The sequence below is a fragment of the Ruditapes philippinarum genome, unplaced genomic scaffold (genome assembly GCF_026571515.1).
Source record: "Ruditapes philippinarum isolate M1 unplaced genomic scaffold, ASM2657151v2 ctg3992_1_1_1_1, whole genome shotgun sequence".
In the NCBI taxonomy this organism is placed as follows: Eukaryota; Metazoa; Mollusca; class Bivalvia; order Venerida; family Veneridae; genus Ruditapes; species Ruditapes philippinarum.
The window spans coordinates 156646-177635 of record NW_026863466.1 but is presented as its reverse complement, the minus strand read 5'-3'; the positions used below and the strand labels follow the sequence as shown (position 1 = coordinate 177635).

General features: G+C 32.5%; 1 protein-coding gene across 1 annotated transcript; it reads left to right on the top strand.

Annotated features, from left to right (window-relative positions):
• The first annotated feature begins 10214 nt into the window (after nucleotides 1-10214).
• On the top strand, nucleotides 10215-11132 carry LOC132722148 (uncharacterized). The gene has a single exon (XM_060706581.1). The coding sequence runs from the start codon at nucleotides 10215-10217 to the stop codon at nucleotides 11130-11132; it is 918 nt and encodes a 305-aa protein (XP_060562564.1).
• Nucleotides 11133-20990: the final 9858 nt, after the last annotated feature.

Below are 20990 nucleotides of genomic sequence, written 5' to 3'. Positions count from 1 at the left end.
CGGTAAAATATTTATAGAAAATTAGAAATATCACTTAATAGTTTTTTGTTCTTAATTAGGTGTAATTCTGACTAATTCCCTAGAGGTGATTCCGTAACGAACCGGCCAGGTTTTCGAAAAGGTCAATTAACCAATCGTGTACGGTTTACAGATCACATGCTCCTCCATGTACCGAAAACAGGTCACGTGCTCCTCCATGCCTCAAAAGTTAAACGCGTACCAATACCCTGCGGTCTCCAGACCGCAGGGAATAAAGTGAATATGTGGTTTATCAGGGATGTAGTTGTTCCTTTAAAAGTGTTATCTTCGTAAAGGATTTTACGGTGTAATGTTCCTTGTGCACATAAAACCCTTTAGATAAATAATTCAGACATTAAGGAGTGAATGATAAGCCGTGTTTAAACTTTTTTCACTACAACTAAAACGGTGTCTTTTATTCGACACATCTGCATAATTGCACATTTGCATAATAAGATACAAACATGCAACTTAGTCGGAAAATAGATCATTGTAAACTATTCATTCTTTAAGTGGATAACCTACAGTAAATTTAATGAATTTGCTTTAGCAACGATACACATAGTTGTCTTTATCACTATTTAAGGACAAATTAAACAAACTTGGATACGAGTAGCTTTATCTTAGAGTGGGTTGTAATATGCATGTGATATAAACTTTAAAATAATGTGTGTGACTGTTTTGAATGACTAAAACATAAACTTGCAGAACAGACAGGCATATCACAAAATGTTATCAAAAAAATACCGGTTTATGAAACGTAAAACAGTGTGGATATTAGTTCTCGTGATTTCAATAATATTCGTATTAGTTGCTACTAACTTAAAAGTTTACAATGTTATTTTAAATTCTGTATTGGATATACCATTTAAGAGTCTGAAAAGAAAAGCCTCAAGTGATGCTTGGTTCGATAATACAGCAGTTCCCAGAGACAAAGTTAAACATCTTCGTGAGAGGCAAGTAATGGATAATTATTTGGTTAACGAAGTTTGTCGAGGAAAACTAAATAAGACACAAAAAGGCCAAGATGGATCTTGGCAACCGGTAGACAAATCTTTGACAATGTTTGTTATTTCAGCATATTATATTAATACTGAGAAAAAGATATTTATCATTGGTGCAAAACCAATGCATAAAGTCACTGTAATTTGCCAATTGTGGACAATACGGGACATAACTGGTGAAATAGAAATGCGGGAAACTGATGCTATTGTCGGAACACCAAACGACCCGACCGGACCATTACCGTAAATACTTTATACCATATCATTTGAATTATATTAATTATATAATAAAATATTTACATTAAAGACTTATTATGGCTTATAAACGAATATTATCATTCTTTAGAACGGGCAACATAAGTTTTATAAAGTTTAGATAATCGTTTCAGAGTAGAAAGTAGCTCTGATTTTTTTTGTCATAAAGATAGAAAAAAAATGTTAACAAAGTAGTATCTTACTTCCATAAAATTACTAGTTCATATTAAAGCTGCATGCCTTCAGTTGAGCCAAACCTGTTTCGAGGAAATCAACCTTAAAATATACTAAGATTTTAAGAGGGAAAAAAAGATTTAAGGTGCCGTTTGCAATGTGTTAATTACTCTCTTTGTTCACTTAACACCATTTTACTTTTAAAATAAGCATGAATCCGGTTATCCGGTTTAAGAAACTTGTCAATAAGACACTTTTTGGAAAATATCATAGGACATCAAAAAAATAAAATCTTTTCAGGAATATAAATAAAAAAATTACTTGGACATAATGGGTCTTAAACCTTTAATCTGCTGACGGCAACTTATTCTACTCATGCAACCAACGCAAACCAATATAAGCTCGAACATCCGTATCATTTCATCACTGACTGCACCTTTTATTTTATTCAGATAGTATATTCATTCAGTAAGTAGTACATTTCCATAAAATGTTGAATGATTTTGTCCATATTGAAAAGCCCACCCAAGAAAATAAGCGTAGCATATCAGCACAAGCGTTATTATAGTAAATTACGCTTATTTGAATCGTTACTATCTAAGTTTAAGTTGTCTCAGAAAACGTTAATGCAATCATATTGAATTTTGCGCACACAATGCATTAATACTTGGACTTAATTTCGTAGAGCTATGTTCCATCGTTTGACAATTCGAGTTTTTGGGATTACAACTCACGCGATACATCCGATCGTGTAATATCATCTTACAAATAAGCCCAAGCTATACAACCGATAACTCATGTGACATTATCTTAGAAAATCAACCCAAGCAAAACAACCGATCAGATTAATTCGCTCATACAATACTATCTCACAAATTAACGAAAGCGATACAACCGATCAGAATATCACACTCTTATAATATTATCTAACAAATCAACACAAGCGATATAACCGATAACTCATAAAAATATTATCTTAGAAAATCAACACAAGCGATATAACCGATAACTCATAAAAATATTATCTTAGAAAATCAACACAAGCGATATAACCGATAACTCATAAAAATATTATCTTAGAAAATCAACACAAGCGATACATCCGATATCTCATGACAATATTATACAACGATTCAGAATAACATACACATGCTGTATTTGTTTACAAAATCAACACAACCTATCAAAATAATACACTCATTAAGTATCGTCTTTTATTTAATTTTACCTTTGAAATATGGTGCTATATCAGTCAAATATATTTCATATTTTTTAACAATAAATGTGAAATATAAATATGAAAGTGGGCGGAGTCAAAACTCATATTTATTTTAAGGGACTTCTTTCGCCGTTTTGTTTGAAAAATCTGATAAATACAAACAACTTTTTTGTTGAATTTTGTTTTGAAAATTATCTAGAATGATAGAAAATGGTCTAACTAAGAAAATAAATCCGAACACCAATATCTTTAATTCAGTCATTTACGCTGTACAGACGTTTAAAAAGTTGTTTACGTGACGTCACAATCTAGCGCTAAATATTGCGTGCAAAACAAGACGATACTTATATTACTGCGCGCTGTATAATTGCAGTTGCGTAGCAGACAAGGGGGTTCATTACCATTTTTCTTTGATAATGAAATTAAATAAAAAGGTTATTTTTTCGTTTTTCGTGAAATATGGTATATATTTTCACTTAGCATGATAAAATCCCTCATATTTTCACTCGCCGTCCCGGCTCGTGAAAATATGTGGCATTTTATCATGTTTCGTGAAAATATATTCCATATTTCACTCAAACGAAAAAATATCCTCTTAGTATTATAATGTTACAAAATACCTAAAGCAATAAAACACCCATGTTATAGTATCTTTTGTACCTAACACGTTTGATATAAGTAGATTGATTATACATTTTTAAGTATTATACTGGGTGCCGTTTTATCAACAAAGACGGTCGTAACTGCGATCTTATCTTACGACCGATACTTACGACCGAGCTTACGATTTCCTCATGACCGTTTTATGAACACGGTCGTACGCCCTCAGTCGCAGCTAAGACCATTTTCGGTCGTACGACCGTATAAACAGTAACCATACAGTCGAAAGTACGTTTCCGGGTCACGTGATTTCCCGCGCACCTGTCATGGCATAAACAGAACGTCGAAGTAGCTTTAATAACTGCAAAGCATGGGGGATGAGCAAAAAGAACATTTAATACGTTTTGTTTCCAAATTAACTCAACAATGTACAAAAAAACAATAAGTCTTTTTGAGTTAGAATGCCATTATATTTTTTTTCTAATAGAAGATTTAAAAAAAAAATACATGGGATACATTGTATATTGATCTTTATTTAATAAAAAAAACGGTAAATCCTTGATAAAAACAAATAGATACTTATTTTGCGGATCAAAATATAGAGATGCATCAAAAAGAGGACATAATATGAGCCGCGTCACGACAAAACCAACATATTGTGTTTGCGACCAGCATGGATTCAGACCAGCCTGCGCATCCGCGCAGTCTGATCACGATCCATGCTGTTCGCTTACAGACCCTATAACAAGAAAAGAAACTGATAGCAACAGCATAGATCCTGATCAGATTGCGCAGATGCGCAGGCTGGTCTGGATCCATGCTGGTCGCAAACCCATTATGTTGGTTTTGTCGTGACGCGGCTCATATATATCCGTCTACAAAACGATGTCAAAATTTGTATATGCCTTCTGCGTGTTAGACACATTACTTCTAAAAAAACTTAAGCGCCATTCTGATCATCCTTAAAAACGGCTAAGGATACAATTAAATATCACCAATGACTATGTAAATATATCCCTTACATCCCTTACCCGAGATCGGTAAGAATATTCTGAATAAAAGTCAAAGAACGTGATAGTATTCATCATTATGATCTGTCAACCGTATAGTATCTTGTAGGCTTCCAAAGCATAGCTACTGTTTTAAGATTTTTTACTTGGAACAAAGCGCTGTTGATGCTTGAATACAGAGACACCCACCAAAGTTCAATCTGTCTGTGCATTCATGACATTGAATATTTTACAGGTGGCACAGCTTGAATTAAAAAAAAATGGTACAGTACTCTGAGGTAAAATGCTAAACAACATCTGCAAACATTAGAAGAGTCTTTCTTAGCAGTTTCAGCTAAGATTAAGGGAAAGTTGAAAACAATACTGGGCTCCTTCATATTTACTGGACAATCGGTTTACCGGACAAAATCTATTTCTGCCGAGTAGTTCTTTATTTTTTTGCTTCGATTTAAAAATCATCCGGTCTGAATCGTACACACTATTTCTATTTCAAAGTAAATAACAACAAAACCACTCTCAGGTAAATATTGTTGATTCAGTTTTTTATTTACTACCATGCCCTTTTGTGTTTACTAGTAATTTCATGACCTGATCATGCGGGGAATAATCTGTTCTGCGCATGCCCGAATATTGAGGCCCTTAATTAATGGTTATTTTAGATAAATTTCACTTTTAATTCTTCTCAACGTTATCTCAGGAGACAATCGTAACAGATTTTTATGATAAAAAGTAATTTTAAATTTATTCCAACAGTTATGTCGTTGTCTTTTCAAAGAAATGCAAATTAAAAAAAACATATAAGGAAACGGGTTACGCCCATGAAGGATACTCTACATGAAATGTAAATAAAAATAGATTTTATGGCTTTTGTAACATGCTACATGATGACCAAAAGGGAACTTTATAACAAAGAACAGAATTCCATTGAATATCAAAGTGTTTCATACATTTAAGGATCATGAAGACTCAATACGTTAATTGAGTTAATAGTGTTAATTTCAATTACACCCCAAACATTGACCTCTTCGTAACAAACATGGCTGCCTGGATTCTTCAAATATCTTAACCTTGTCGTAGTTTCCACGCTGATTATTTACAGACAAATTTAAATTCACGACTTCAAAAGATTTTGAAACACAATGTCCGCGGTAAATTGAGCTGTCTACACGATTTTTTGTCTTATAATGCCCTACTTTATAGACACATTTCTACGGTCAATTTTTTTATTTTATGTCCGATTAAGTAATGTTTACGTGTTATAAAAACCCAAAATTATTTGGGTAAAATTCCATTCTTTTTTTTTTTTATTTAAAAGAAAAATACGGCGAAAAAACATATTTTGTCCTGTAATAGGCAGGATCCTAGTATGGCTGGCTGATTTGTGATGGTATCTACAGAACAGAAAGTGGTTGAATGTTACAAAGTCATTTATTATTATTCCAGTATGACAATAAATAAATATAGGACAGTAAATTATGACATTGAAATGACATGTTACAACTTTTTCTAATTCATATTAATTTTTTATGTTACCTGTTGAGAATTTATTTACATATCTACTAGAAAACAATCTTGAAAGTAGATAACAATATAAAAATAATATGTTTTAACAGACACAAGGTACTATTCAGACAAGAGCAGTTAAGACAACAAGATGATTATAACCTTAGCACATTAAAGATAAAATGTCACTTCCAGGAAATTCTGTATTACAATTGTTTATTTCAATTAGTGTCCCTTTTGTGTTATTTTCTTTGTGTTTTTAATATTCATCCCAACAATTTTTAATGCATTCAAGTAACAATAAATCAATAAATATCAATATAAACACATATGTTACTGTAACATTGATTTATCTCATGTTATGAATTGTAACACATAAATCTTTTTTTCAAAGTCACTTTAATCGAATTGAATACAGAGAAGAACATCATTTTGCTGTGTATTCCTTTCAAGTTTTGAATTTCATAATGTTATTCAAGAGAATGATTCAGTAAAGTTATCACCTCAAGAAATATACATATTTTATTTTGTCATACATGAATAGTTATATATAGTTTTGACACTTAAGACAAGTGAACATACAGTCAGTACATACATGTACCATCCAAAGTATATATTCAAAAACAACTTAAAGACCTTAACCTACATGACCTATGTATATGTTTTCATTTATCATTAAAACCATTCACATAAAGCTTCTTACATGCATTCAGGGTAATAATTGTAGATCACTGACTGTCCCTTTGTGACCATACTTAAGTGTTATTTTTATTCATGTGCATGTTATTATGGAATGTATTAAATTATACATAATGTACCTTATCTTACAGATATTGGTAAATTGATGAAATGTTTGATAGTCTATAATTATAACTTTATTCTTAACTATCTTTAGGACTTATATGCCCTTTGTTGGCCATATAACAAGGTCACAACACTTGGACCCTGTAAGGGAGAGCTGTCCCTGGATATTGATTCCAATCATAAGATTGTTTAGCTGTTAACCTTCCATCATTCAGCAGTTATCTGAAACATTACAGAGAATATTCTGACTTAAAATCAAATAATTAACATTGTAATTTGATACAATATTTTTTTACAAACTATCTCATATGAAATGTCATGAACAGATAAATATGAAAATGTATAATTCAAATGAAATCCTTATAAACTAAATGTTTATTCAATTGCTATGAATGTCTTTGTAATATGTGAATTTGTCAGTCACAGTCATTGAGCTTTTAAAGAAGTTCTCACTGTTGAATTTTTTTATATTCCTCTATAACTGTCAATTCCCTGACAGTGTAAGGTCATTGTACTTTTATATTACTGTTTCTAAAATAAGTTTGTCACTACTGACCCTGGTGATATACAGCCTCATCATTGTTACTGTCCTCTTTTGACAAACACATTGATCAGCAGATGCACCAAGTACTAACTATTCATGCTGCCTTATATCTGTAAGGAAAATCAGATAAAATTTCAGCTACAATTTTATAGACTCTATATATCATGTACAATGTACATGTATAAACAAAAATCAAGTAATACCTGAAAAGAAGCCTACTAGGATAATATCTACATATACTTTAACAACCTATGAGTAAATTTTATAATGATTTCCACAAATCTAACATTACTACAATATATAATACAATAGTATTTGTTTAAATGTTTCCCAGTATCAATGTTAGTTAGAACAAATGAGGGGTGAAAGAGATATCTCATATCTAAGATAGTAGGTCACCTACTTTAAATGACTAATACAAAATAAGTTATTTTAAATAGTCAAACTTATTTTGAAGTTTTAATGTGATAATTATATTTTAGAAAAAAATATAATGTACTCAATTGATTATCATTAATATCATACACATGTAAGTATATTAGGGGAAAAGTAATATCTCTATTTTGATTTGGTCCATACTTATATATAAGTTATTATATAACAAGAATGTGTTCAAACAATGAATATTCTAATCACCATAATTGATTGCATTTCACATGTTCCACCTTAATTTGTGTAAAGCACATAACAACACATAAACAAAAAGGGAGGTGTAGTGCTTTAATCAGATTTCATAGTTCTAAAGAGGGGTGAAGTGAACTCTAAAACTGGGTGAAGTGAACTCTAAAACTGTCAAATATTTCAAACTCACCTGTCTGCACAAGTTACTTGTCCTTTGTTTACAATCCTCTTTTTCATGTGATACACGAACAAATTGGATCTAAAGATGCTCATTTTCGCAAACATATACATGCTTTACCAAAACAACAGTGCTGCAGTTTTCATTTGCATTCCCATTACAGCACTGTACTGTAGGTTAACATAATGTTGCCATGTTAATTTCACATTATTAACACTTGTCTTTCACATAGATACTGTAGCAACTTCATTGAAAGGTCTACAAAAGAACATACTTAACTAATTATAACAATCCAATTGGTTTAATAGCTTGACAATTAACACAATTGTTATTGACAATTGTTAGATCTATATTCTGTCCGAAATCTGCACTGTCCGAAATTTCTGTACTAAAATATTTCGAAAAGAAAAGTAGGAAACGGTATAGAAAATTGTAAGAATCATTTGCTAATCTAGCTACAGATGTGACAGGAGTTATATTAAACACATATATACGTCGGTTGTACTTAAATTATAGTAATATAACTAACCATGGCTTCTTCGTGGAAATTATCCGGAGATTAATCTGGAAGTGATAGTTGCGTCCCTGGGATGTTAAATAGAATCAGCACTGTACATAAACATGTACGCGGAAAACCTATCGTTAGTTGAAAACTTCATTTGTTCAAATATTTGTGTTTGAAAGTGTTCCTATCGGCAATTATGCAAAAAATGGCGCCGCCATTTTTTAAGATTTTAAACCTACTTACGACTGGTCTGAAGCAGCCATTAAAGTTACGACGTAAATCTACAACGTCCTTAGCTACGACCATGTGTGATAAAAACGCGACGTAGACGTAAAGATCGGTCGTACGACCAAATCTAAGCTACGACCGGGCGTACGACCGTTGATAAAACGGCACCTGAATTCTAGTATATTATACATGAAGACGCATGCATAGACTTGTAAATCTCGGCGTTGTGAGTTCAATTCCCGGACAGGCGAACTGAAATTACTAATCAGTATTTTTTGATGAGACTTTAAATTGAGGTCCCGTATTTGAGTGCTTAAACACTGGGACACGGCTTACTGAACCAGGAGAAGCTTATTGAATTGGGCCTTCTCTCTGTATATGTATCTTGCACTATCCTCCAAAGTCTAAAATGACCTATACTCATCTTGAGGACTCGCCCATATGGACAACCGGTGGCGAGCATAATTTAACTAAAAACACACACTCAAGTGTTTTAGGCAACTGCAACACTACGAAAAATATTAATTGTCTTTTAGACTGCCGAACGTTTCGGTTTCGACAATTAAGTTTGTGAATCATCTAGTAAAGAGTGAACTTCTTTTCTAACAATATATGGAAGAAATTAATGTAACATTTATAACTGTTAGCCTTTATTGTAATTAGTGAAACATCCTCACAACATGCACTAAACAATAACTCCATATGATATACCAATTATCTTAACATCGATATTCACCTTATGAACATCTCTTTAAAAAGGCGGCCCACAATTTACTCGCCCAATGAATACCTTTTATCTTACTTGTCTCACACAAGCTTCTATTTTAAGTGTCCCGTTGTAAAGTAACTCTCAACCGTAATCTCATATTCGCAATGGTAAGTAACCAGTATACTCGACTACATCCGCTGTTACGAATATAGATAAACTCATGATATTATGAGTTGCTAGTTTGTGTAATAAGATTTCGTTGCTTGTTTTAATGCTAGAATTTCTGTTGGTAAGTTGAAGAGACCTCCACCTTAACATGACTTATATTTTATTTTCCTATGAAAATATATTTCAATTCACATTCAGGTAATGCGATACTTTGATATCTTACATGATTATTATCCAAGTAAAACCGTTATTTAAAGGTTATTTTAATCATGTTCGACCTTTTCTTAGTAGGGAATGATATATTCGTTTCTGACGCATAACGTGCTTTTACGTATAAAAGGTTTGCAAATTATTGACCATTGATATATTCATTATAATTGTTTTACTAACAATTGTAAAATAAGAATGACATCAAGCGATGAAGACGCGACAAAAATAATAATTCCCCCGTTTAGTGGCCTATTCCAAAATGGAATCGCATTAAGTTAACGTTCTCCTTGGGTTTTTCTTAAATTTGATTAATCATTTTTACATTTACTTATTTCGTAACTTTTTAGTTTAATCTGATATTGTGTCTTTAGGAAGTTTTTTTTTTTTCAAATTCATATCACATGATGTTACCACGTTGTATAAAATAAATATACAATAATTTAATATTTCTCTTACAGGTATATATGACACATGCAGTGACGTTTGAATGTAAATTAAATGGTAATGCTACGCCATCATTTGTTTCACTGGCAACACATCCGTGTCAACAACGCTTTGAATCTCCTGAGTATAAACAATGCCTCAAAAGTCGACACATACCAACGGCACTTTACGGTTTTGTTTGGCGCCAATATTCAGCTACAGAAGTGTTCATGAATTCATCGAATGGGGTAGAACTCAATCGAATCCTTGGTGTCGACAAAATTATCGTTTATGATTATTCCATATCGGAAAGATGTGAAAAATATTTTGAAATTCTATTCGGAACGCAATTTCTCAGAAATTTATTCCATGGAGACTTCCGTTTCCGGTTCAACATCACATTCATTAACTTTGGTCAAACTGTTGCACTGAATGACTGTCTTTTCAGGACTAAGCAAATCTCAGAATTTATGTCGAATATCGACTTGGATGAATACATTGTTCCTCATTCGGGGAATGCTTTCAACTGGACTCAAATGCTGAAAGATCTTGACCAATCGGCGGATGGATTCATTTTCAAAAATACCTTTTTCAGAAAAGAATGGACAAATGATGAGGTAGAATTTAAAGGAAAGACAAAGGCCAAACAACTAAAGTTAATAACCTTGAAACATTTTGATCACGAGACAAAGATATATCGCCACATGGACCGTTCAAAGTATTTTGTTCGGCCATCACGTGTCAATTATATTCTTATACACGAAATCCCCAATGCACGTGTTGTAAAGGTTACTCAACAAATAGGTTTGCTCCACCACTATAGAAACTGGGAGAATTACGAGGATAAACAGCAAAGGGTTAAAGATACTACAGTACTCGACAAATTTGAAGACGTGCTTATCAACAATGTTGAACGCGTATGGAAAGAATTAAAGTTGAAGAATCTAATGTTAGAATAAAACACTTACTACAGGAAACTTAATTTTACGTCACAATTTAGAGATATTTTGATGAAAGTACTTTTGAAACAGAAAACAACCAATAAAACATTGTGATCCTCTACTGGACATTGACTTTCAACATCGTTTCAGGTGTGTTGAAATATCTGAATTATTATTTAGTAATTTCTCACATAATATTTAAATCGATTTTCTTTTTATAAAATCATATAATGTTTGTTCAGCCTTCAATTTCCGAAGTGATGTGTTTGTTTAGGATTCTACTGTTCTTTTCAGAGCTTAACCTTTTCCTAAAATATATATAATAGTTGGTCGTTATTTGTAAAAATTTCAAATAACTATGTTAAAATCACTTGTCAAAATATAAGATGATAATCATTTTAGTTAATATGTTTTTAGTTAAAATGAGTTTTGAAAAAGTAACATGGCCCAGTTCCAACGTCACTAAGCTAATACAATATGATCCGCTCCTCCATTTATATAAAAAAGGATCATTTATTTAATACACGGCCATATGAAATTTCGAAGCTGCATAAATGCACCTCCAAATGAGCCGAAACATATGCAAGAAAATCAATTTTCAGTAAAATGCACGTAAATAAAAAGAAAAGTAGATTAGAATATTTACAATTCAAGTAATAATTTACACGTTTTAGTGATGTATTTCAAACACTTAATAAAAAAGAAAATTAGAATATTCACAATTCATGTAATAATTTACACGTTTCATTGATGTATTTCAAACACTTATTATAAAGAGTATCTCTATTGATTTATTGTATCAATATTAAAAGTAAACAGGTATTGTGTTGCATGTTTCCGAAGACATTTTTTTTACAAATTTACGACTTGGTATTTCTGGAATAAAGTTATATGATACAGTTTTGTTCTGCTTTTTGAAATATGATAACACTATAACAAACAAATTATATTGCTGGAAATGAAACGGTGCTAGGGACCTTTATATGCTTGAAATGAACAATATAGCAGCCTAACTGTAGTAATATTTAAGCACAGGTTAAGCAAAGGAAAAAAGAAAAAAAAAAGGAATCAAATTCAGTTAATGTCATTTCAGACGTTTTACATACTTTCTAGAAACGTCTCTTTCGATGGATGCAGTATTTATTCTGGAAAAGAATACCAGACATATTCTATTAGGTATTTGTCATAATTATTAACGATACAAGAAGTATACCATTTCTACATACTTGTCAGACAAATAAGTCATCTGTGATAAGCAAAGTGAACGAGAAACACTGATGTGGCATATTTATCACTTAAATTTCGTTGACACACATTTCTTTTTCAGCATTTCTTTTAAACGGAACATCGTAAATTATGCTAACACGGAATGGTATTTTCTTCAGGCAGAAATATACTTAAATGCGATCATAAATAAGTTTATTGTCACTTTAAAGTGAAATTTTGACATGACGGGAATAGAAATATTTTTTAAGATTAAAGTCCCATTTAATATACATGTAGGTCTAGACCAATAACAGTGTGAACAATTTTAGATCGTTCGCTCAGTGTTTTTTTTCCAGAATAATTATGCTTATTGTGAAAAATGACCTGAATTATTGCAACACTTGACTTTAGCTGAATACTTCAAAAAAAGAAAAAAAAAGATAACCGTTCTAACATGTTAAGAAAAGTAGAGAGATTCAAGTAATAATTTACAAGTAGTGCGAGTAATGACCGGTTTTGCAGTATTAATCGCTTTTCTTACGCAGTAAGGCCTTTTTTTGCATATTTTGATATCTAATGTTCGTTAATTAAAAACGCCTTTTGCAAGTTAAAATAATGTCTTTGTTCACAATATTTTACTTTAAGGGAAATTTTCAATATTTTCACATAGATGTTTTGGCAAGTGCAAGATAAACGATACGATATTACATACATTTATAAAGCAGATAATTAAATGTTCTAGAACAAAATATTTGACTTCAATACAAAAAACTAAATACTAAATCACTTTAACTGTACCAGTTGCTAAAACGCATAGCTCAGATATATGTCCAAAGTGTAAACCTTTGGAAACTATATGAGGACACCACAGTTTAAATGCTTTTGAGAAATAAGAATAACACTATTTTAGGCTTAATATGCCTTTAAGGTATTTTATCTATTTGCACGTCTTATCTTAAGAGATTAATAATGCACGCTTGTAATGTGACATACTGTTGAGTGTTTCAAGACATTTATCTGAAATTATGGTAATTATTTAGATTAAGGGCTATTTGTAAAATATTGGATCAACAATGAAAGTTATGTAAGCTTGTTAAACGTCTTGATAAGACTGTTTGTATTCTAGATCTCTGGCAAATAGCAAGAAGTGAAAAAAGCAATCTAATTATAAATGTTTTTCGTACAAACTTTAGCTACAGTCTATCACTTAAATCCCGGCAGCGTCCCGGTAGACGACCGGGGTACGACCGGGAACAACCGGAGTACATCCGTAACTCTGCCGGCAACGTCCGGGATGATCCGGGAACATCCGGCATTCGAACACGGATGGAATAAAATATCTAATATCACCGGGATGGTCCGGGATGATCCGGGAAAGTATAGCTTTGCCGGCTTCATCCTTAGCTCTGCCGGGAACGACCGGGGTTATACCGGGGAAGCACCGTAGCTCTGTCGGCACAAACCGGGGATGATCCGGGGTATGATATAGACGGTAGAGCTACGGTAGAGTTACGATAGAGCCCCGGTATATGCCGGCAGAGCCCCGGTAACTACAGGCAGAGCCCCGGAGGATAAAGTCAGGATCATTTCAAAAGAATAACGACAATTTGCGATGGTTGCACTCGTTTGTATTAAAGCTCTTCCCATTTCCCTTCTATCCAGTATGGCATAAGGATTTTTCAGAAAATCATCATGAATTACTATTCTGGATCAATAGATATTATATCAAATAAAAATTATTGTATCAATGTTATCATTTTCGGGCGTTTTCAATCCAACGGGGAGCATCGGCATGAACCGTAGCTTCACCTGGGCTCTGCCCGGATGATCCGGAGCGCATCTTGGGTAGTTAGTTTGGAACTACCGTAGTGCTGTCGGGATAAGTGTGACCTAAACAATAATTTCACCCCGGATTGTCCCGGATCGTCCCGGTAACTTACCGGGATCGTCCTGGGCTCTGCCGGGAGTAAGTGAGACCGCAGCTTTATCTCAAGAAAACAAAAATAAAAGTTATATCTGTATACGAAATAATATCTTAAAAACAGTTAACACATAGGATGAAAACAAGTAATAAATGACAGATAAAAGACAGATAGACCGTTTTATTGACTTTATACTTTATTATCTTTATATGAGTATCTTATTTTGGTTGGCTTTTACGTTGCATCAACACGGTTTACGGAAGTGATTTGAAGTCAACAACCATAACCTCTCGGCTGCTTGTTGGCTATTAACCGTCGCCGATGCCTACATATCATTTCAATATGATAATTCACAGGACAGATGGCCTTATTACTTTTGATGCTGAAGCTAATTTATTTTACAACAAAACTTTACCATTGAATTAAAGAAATGTAGTCAGTATTTTGAAGAAAAAACAACAACAACAACAACAAAACAACACATTATTTATAGATCTTCATTTCGGTTTTGTACGCTGTCTATTTGACATTCGATTGACAAAATAAATGTTCAATGTGTCAATCATTTACGGTGTCTGCTTGACATATATATCTAATCGACCGAGTGATCTGCAACAAGGTGATTGAACCATAGTTGTAAAGATTGTCAGTTTGGTTCCATAATGAATACGAAACATATTTAAGAAGCCAACTGTTTAGACCAAATTGTCAGATTGTGGGCCGTTTTGACTTGAGGCTGATTTAACTTAATACTAGTTTAACTGTCACCCCAAATAACAAGTTCAATAACTAGCTATTCATATCAATAACATTACCTCAGTATCATCAAAGACAGAAATATTTGTTCGTTAGAAGAATGTTATGTTATTATTTGGCTGTTAAGTGATCTTTTCGAAGCATTAAATCAACAAGATTACATAAAAATGCATATTAGGTTTGATTGAGTTTGTACATAAGGAAACATTAAAACGTGTAAAGCTTTTTATGTTAATAAAGAATACAAGGTTAAACCTTTAATAGATTTCAAGAAATACATTTGTAATTTTATTGATATGAATTTGTCTAGAAAATAATATTCCATGTATTTTAGTAACACACTATTTTACAAGAATCTCTTTCCACAATTATTTTAATATTAGCTAAAGGAAATGAGTAATAACCCACCAGTAAAATGATTATACATTTGTATCTTGCTATATATTTTTTCCAATTCTGATTTCTGTAATTCCCCAAATGGAAATGATAGTTTCGTCTGAAAACTGCTGCTGAAATCAAGTGTTATGTAAATAGTTTCTTTCAGTGTATTATATTTGAAGCATAAAGGACTTATTTATATGCCTTGTATCATCTCTCGGAGCTGTAAATTACAAATTAGTTGTCTATAGTGAGACAACATGCTCAGCAATCTATATTCACATATTTTTGTATCTGGTTCTAGACCAAATGTTTAAGAGTTGTATTTCAACTAATTACTATGATTTAATTCATCAGACAATGTTATTTTTTTGCATATAAATATGTATATCCAATCGTCTGTTTGTTAATAAGATTTAATAATAACACTTAATATATGTGTCTTTTTAAATAAAGGCCGTATAACAAAAACCAACCTTTGGTAAAACTGTAGCTATTTCATAGAGAATCTAACATGATAAAAAGTATTATTTACAACCGCTCCCATTTGCTCTTAAAGGAATCATCCATTCATTAGTTCAGTAATAGATATCTAAAGGTTTTTCTTTTTTTAGCCCTAGAGACCCCTAAAAGGGGCCAATCAAATTAATATGAGCACATTTGATAAAAGACTACCCAAGAATGCCCGAGACAAAGTTTGGTGATTACCCATCAATTAGTTCTCTAGATATAGATGTTTAAAGGTATTTCTATTTTTAGCTTTAGCGGCTCCTAAAAGGGGCCAATCAAATTAATATGAGCACACTTGATAAAAGACTACCCAAGAATGATAGAGACAAAGTTTGGTGGTAATCCACACATTAGTTCTGTAGAAGAAGATGTCTAAAGGTTTTTCTATTTTTAGCCCTAGAGACCACTAAAAAGGGGCCAATCAAATAATCTTGAACAAACTTGATAAAAGACTACCCAAGTATGCTACAAACAAAGTTTGGTAATCATCCATCAATTAGTTCTGTAGTAGAAGATGTTTAAAGGTTTTTTTTCTATTTTTAGCTCTGTTGACCCCTTAAAGGGGCCAATTGAAATGGCATGAGCAAATTCAAGTGTGACTGTCACAAAGATGCTACAGACCAAATTTGAAGTAAATCTGCCCACCAGTTTCAGAGAAGAAGACGATTGTTGACGCATGACGACGGACGACGGATTATCCCCCTTTGATACTAATAGCTCGCCCTGAGCCTTCGGCTCTGGTGAGCTAAAAAAAGAAAGGTGGATTTTGAAAGTTTGACTTGCATAAAATCTCCGATTTGTGAGTAAGTCTATCGGCCAAAGCGCAAATAAAGAAATCTAGTAACGCCGCTAATTTAGCTAACGGTCCGCTTCCAAATACGAATTGAGTTTTCGCAACAGTCATAATCCCAGAAAGGAAGAAAGACTAAGAAAGATCCGCTTTTCAGTAAACAATCTAAAGGCTAAGCCTCAAGTCTAAAAATGGTTCATTTCCGTAGAAAAAACATGATATAGGTGAAGTCTGCTTTTAAAATTAAATTTCGAATAAAAGTGGAACCAAAATTTGACAATCCACATCTATAATCTAAGCAAAGCAGCTGATGTCATTATCGATGCAATTACATTTATGTTTATGTACAAATTAATATGACAATATTTCATTATATTCCTTACATAGTCTATAGTAAATTTAAAGATTATTAACTACAATTAAAAACCAGGGAGCTGACAATACCGATACATGCTTATAGAAACGGTTCATATTACATGTATATAAACAGTTTTTGATCAAGATTGGAAAAATACACGACATTGGTATTAACCTTTTATCTTCTTGTGCTCCTAATTGATTTATCATAACATATTCTGTTTGAATATAACTTCAGTGTTGTTTGTTTTCGTACCTCGCTGTGCGTTCCCTAAGACCATTTGCATAAATAATCAAGACGACTGAAAAATGATTGCGGTGGAATTCGTGAGAAAATGTCAATAATCGGTTTGTGTAAATTATCTTCATTAATTTAAGAGGTAATATAGACAGTTAAATTAGGCAATTAAATTTCAAATTTATTTAACAAGGTTATCTATTATGATTTTAACCCGGCTTCGTCTTAATGTAGGCTACCGCAAATGATGAAAATTACTTCCTAGGAAGAATAATCAATGGGATAATTGCTGCCTTAAATCTAGACTTACAACTTTTCATTATATAAAGTCTAAAAAATAACGTAGAAATAGATAAAAACAGAGTCCCTAAAGAAAGCCCAACACATCAAAATTGTAAAATGTTGCAGGCTCGGTTTGATTGAGTCTGTTCTGTTCTGTTCTGTTGAGATGGTACTGGAAAGTGCAAGTTACCGTCCACGCCGGTTTAAGCAGAATTCAACATCTAAACACAAAAATGGTGAAATTGAACTTGAACAAAATTGTTCCTGCCTTGTTATTTTCACTCACGAACTGACCATATGCATCAGCTTATTTTTGAGGCATATAATTCAGCGTTGCATAATATTTCATAACGAAGTCGATGTTTTGAGTTTTAATCTAAGAGGTTAAAATGTCATTGTTGCATATCTTGCATTCATTTGAAATATGAAAGATTTAAAATCTTTGAAACATATTACAAAGTCCTAAATTAATAAAAAAAAAATCCGCAAAAAAAAATCATTTATTTACTTTGTCACTGATTTAGCTTTTATTAATATTAAGACTGAAAATATGAATTGAATAATTGATCAGTCGAATTTAAATTCTTAAATGATTCGAATGTCCGCCTTGCTGACAAGAGATTGGTGGTTAAATGTTTTTTGTAACCCTAAGATAACTGTGTCTTTGTTTATTTATTTATCAGTGTGGGTTAACATTCAGTGTTGTGTTTCAGATTTACGGTAAAAGCTGTAATCTTTTAGATTTTTTATATCTAAAACTATCTTCATTATGTGTACAGTATCACAATGTTATTTCGGAAACAGAGTATGAGCTACATTTTAGTTGGTTATCAAGCAATTATAACAAATAAAAGACCAACTAGACATCTTGTTACATCTCATGAACGGTAGATCAATGTTGTGCCGAAAACAAAAACATTGGTTGGGCAAATTTATGAAAGAACAGTCATTGAAAGTTTTACAAACCATTAGAGTATTTTAGCCTCGCACTAAAACCAACATCAAAAATCAAATCAGGGTAAATAATAACATAGAGCCGACTCCTTTTTTGAGGGGATGCATCCGATGTGCCGCCCTTTCTTGGTGATCTTGTTGTTCAAATTTCAAATATTTTCTTAACTTTAGAATTGACAAACTACAAAAACTTATGAACATCTATTTATAATCACTTTGTGCAGCTATATATACACTAAGACAGAGAGGAGAAAGTCCGAAATGGCAAAATTGAAATGTAATTGAGCAGTACTCAATTTTAAAACTTAATGTTCTGGAATCAATGATCCCGAAGGACCAGACAAATATAACAACACTGAAGTGAAGTACGAGGCAACTTTTTACAGCTGCCGCACATTACTTTAAATCGTCATACAATGTAATGTTTCAATCGGTGAATTGGTAAAACTGTAGAGAAAAACATAACATTTCACATGATTTATTATCTAAATCAGAACAAAATTATCTCGTTGTCAATACTCAATGTTTGCTTCATCAACTACCTTTTATCTAGACAAATATTTGTTATTAGATATTGTCTGTTAACTCCCTTGATATTTGAGAAATAATAGGACCGTCAATGCATGGAGAAAAAAAGCAGAACTTTGACAGGCAAACTTATCAAAATGCAAAACAAAACACGCTTTACTATAACTTTTAAAACGAACATAATTATTTGTTTGATCAAGTGTTACGTCACACCTACACAGTATATGGTCATATGGCGACGTTCCAGCTTTACCGGTGGAGGAAAACCATAGATGCCCTTCCGTGTATTATATCAGGCACTTGAATATAACGACTGACGTTCCATTAGCTGGGTACATTGCATCTAATTTGTTACGTTTATTTCCTCACAAAATACATATATTTGTATGTTATGCACTTTGCTTACACAGGGATATTGACTAAACTTTTCTTTTTGTTGCCCAGCTTGACCTTTAACAATGAGATCTAGGGGCCCAGCCAAACAGTAGAAGAACTTAACATTATAAGTGCCGTTCTGTTATGAAGCAAAGCACTGATTAATGTTCTTCTGACTCAGCTTGCTCCAAATGGGTATTGTAATGCGCTTCATGTGAGTAAAGTTTGTTTAATTTAAGCAACAGAAGGAGACATTGTAATGGTCATGTCCATGATGTTGAAAATGTTCTAATGAAAATTTCCAATGCGTTCATTGGTGATCTTCCGGTCTATGTCATCAGAAAACACCAGTAAGACTAGTGTATTATAACACTAAGGCTATTTTGTTTAAACAAAGCTGTTGCCAAGCAATCTATGAGAAAATAATCACTGATTGATCAATCACAGAAAGGTAAGTGTAATATAAATAATGAACAAAATGTTACCATTTTTAGTTTAATAATAATGTTGTTATTATATTAACTTCAAATAATACTTACTTTCCACATGCATTTTGTATTCAGAAGGGTCCTTTCCCATTCTGTTTTTGCGGTGAATACTCAAGCTGGTTGAGCAGATCACAAAGTAATTGAATACACTCACAAGAGTCTTAACTTCATAATCACCAAATACTGTTAAGGACAAATTTAGGTTAAGCTGTATGAAAGAAGTGCAATTGCTATTGTAACTTGTCTATGGTATAGGAATACAAACTTGCAAACTCAAGTAAACAAAAGATGTAGCAACTGAAAACAAAACACACGAGCTGCACACTGAAATCCTTTTATTCATCTTTTAGCTGTTTCCAGCATTAAGACCAATTATCTATGTGTACATAGCTTTGTAGACAAAGCACATGAAAACACCTCTGTGAACCTCTTTAGCAGAGCTGTCTCTATTTGGCAGTTCATGCATGTTGCAGTGATTGAGCTGTAACTTGACACACATTCGCAACTTTTCACATGGATGGTCCATCACTAAAAATAATCACATAAAATACCTTGTAAATAAAATTCTTTGACATCAAATAAACAATACATACATTTATTACTTTTAATTCAAGCAAAACAATGATAACTAAAGGGATTTTATTAAAAATTTAAAGATCAAATTAGTGTTGAAAGTAATTAAACAATTATCATAGGTATCCATAGTTTTGTTGTTGGCCATTTTCATTGAGTTAAAGCATTGGGCCTTATATAACTGGCGAAACATCTTCAAACGAATGCAATGTGAAATTTGCCAAATAATTAGACAAAGTTGACGGAAAGTTTGGTGATGTTTCATTCGAAAATCTTTACACTTTATATACAGATAGAAAACAAAGTGTCTATCCAAATTTCGACAATGCCTCGCCTTAACTTGATGATATATCTTTAATAGTTCTCCTGTTTGCAATATATATTATTTATGTATTTAAATAAGCGAAACGGGTATATTCTTAGATGATAGTGCTATATTTTCGAGCTTTAATGTTGAAACTAATTTAAAGTGACATGCTACTCATGACTGATATATCGAAAATGTGGTAGCAGGGGCTG

Bases quoted from the DNA above. Each gene is read 5' to 3' on its own strand.
- LOC132722148 (XM_060706581.1), top strand. From the start codon at position 10,215: ATGACACATGCAGTGACGTTTGAATGTAAATTAAATGGTAATGCTACG.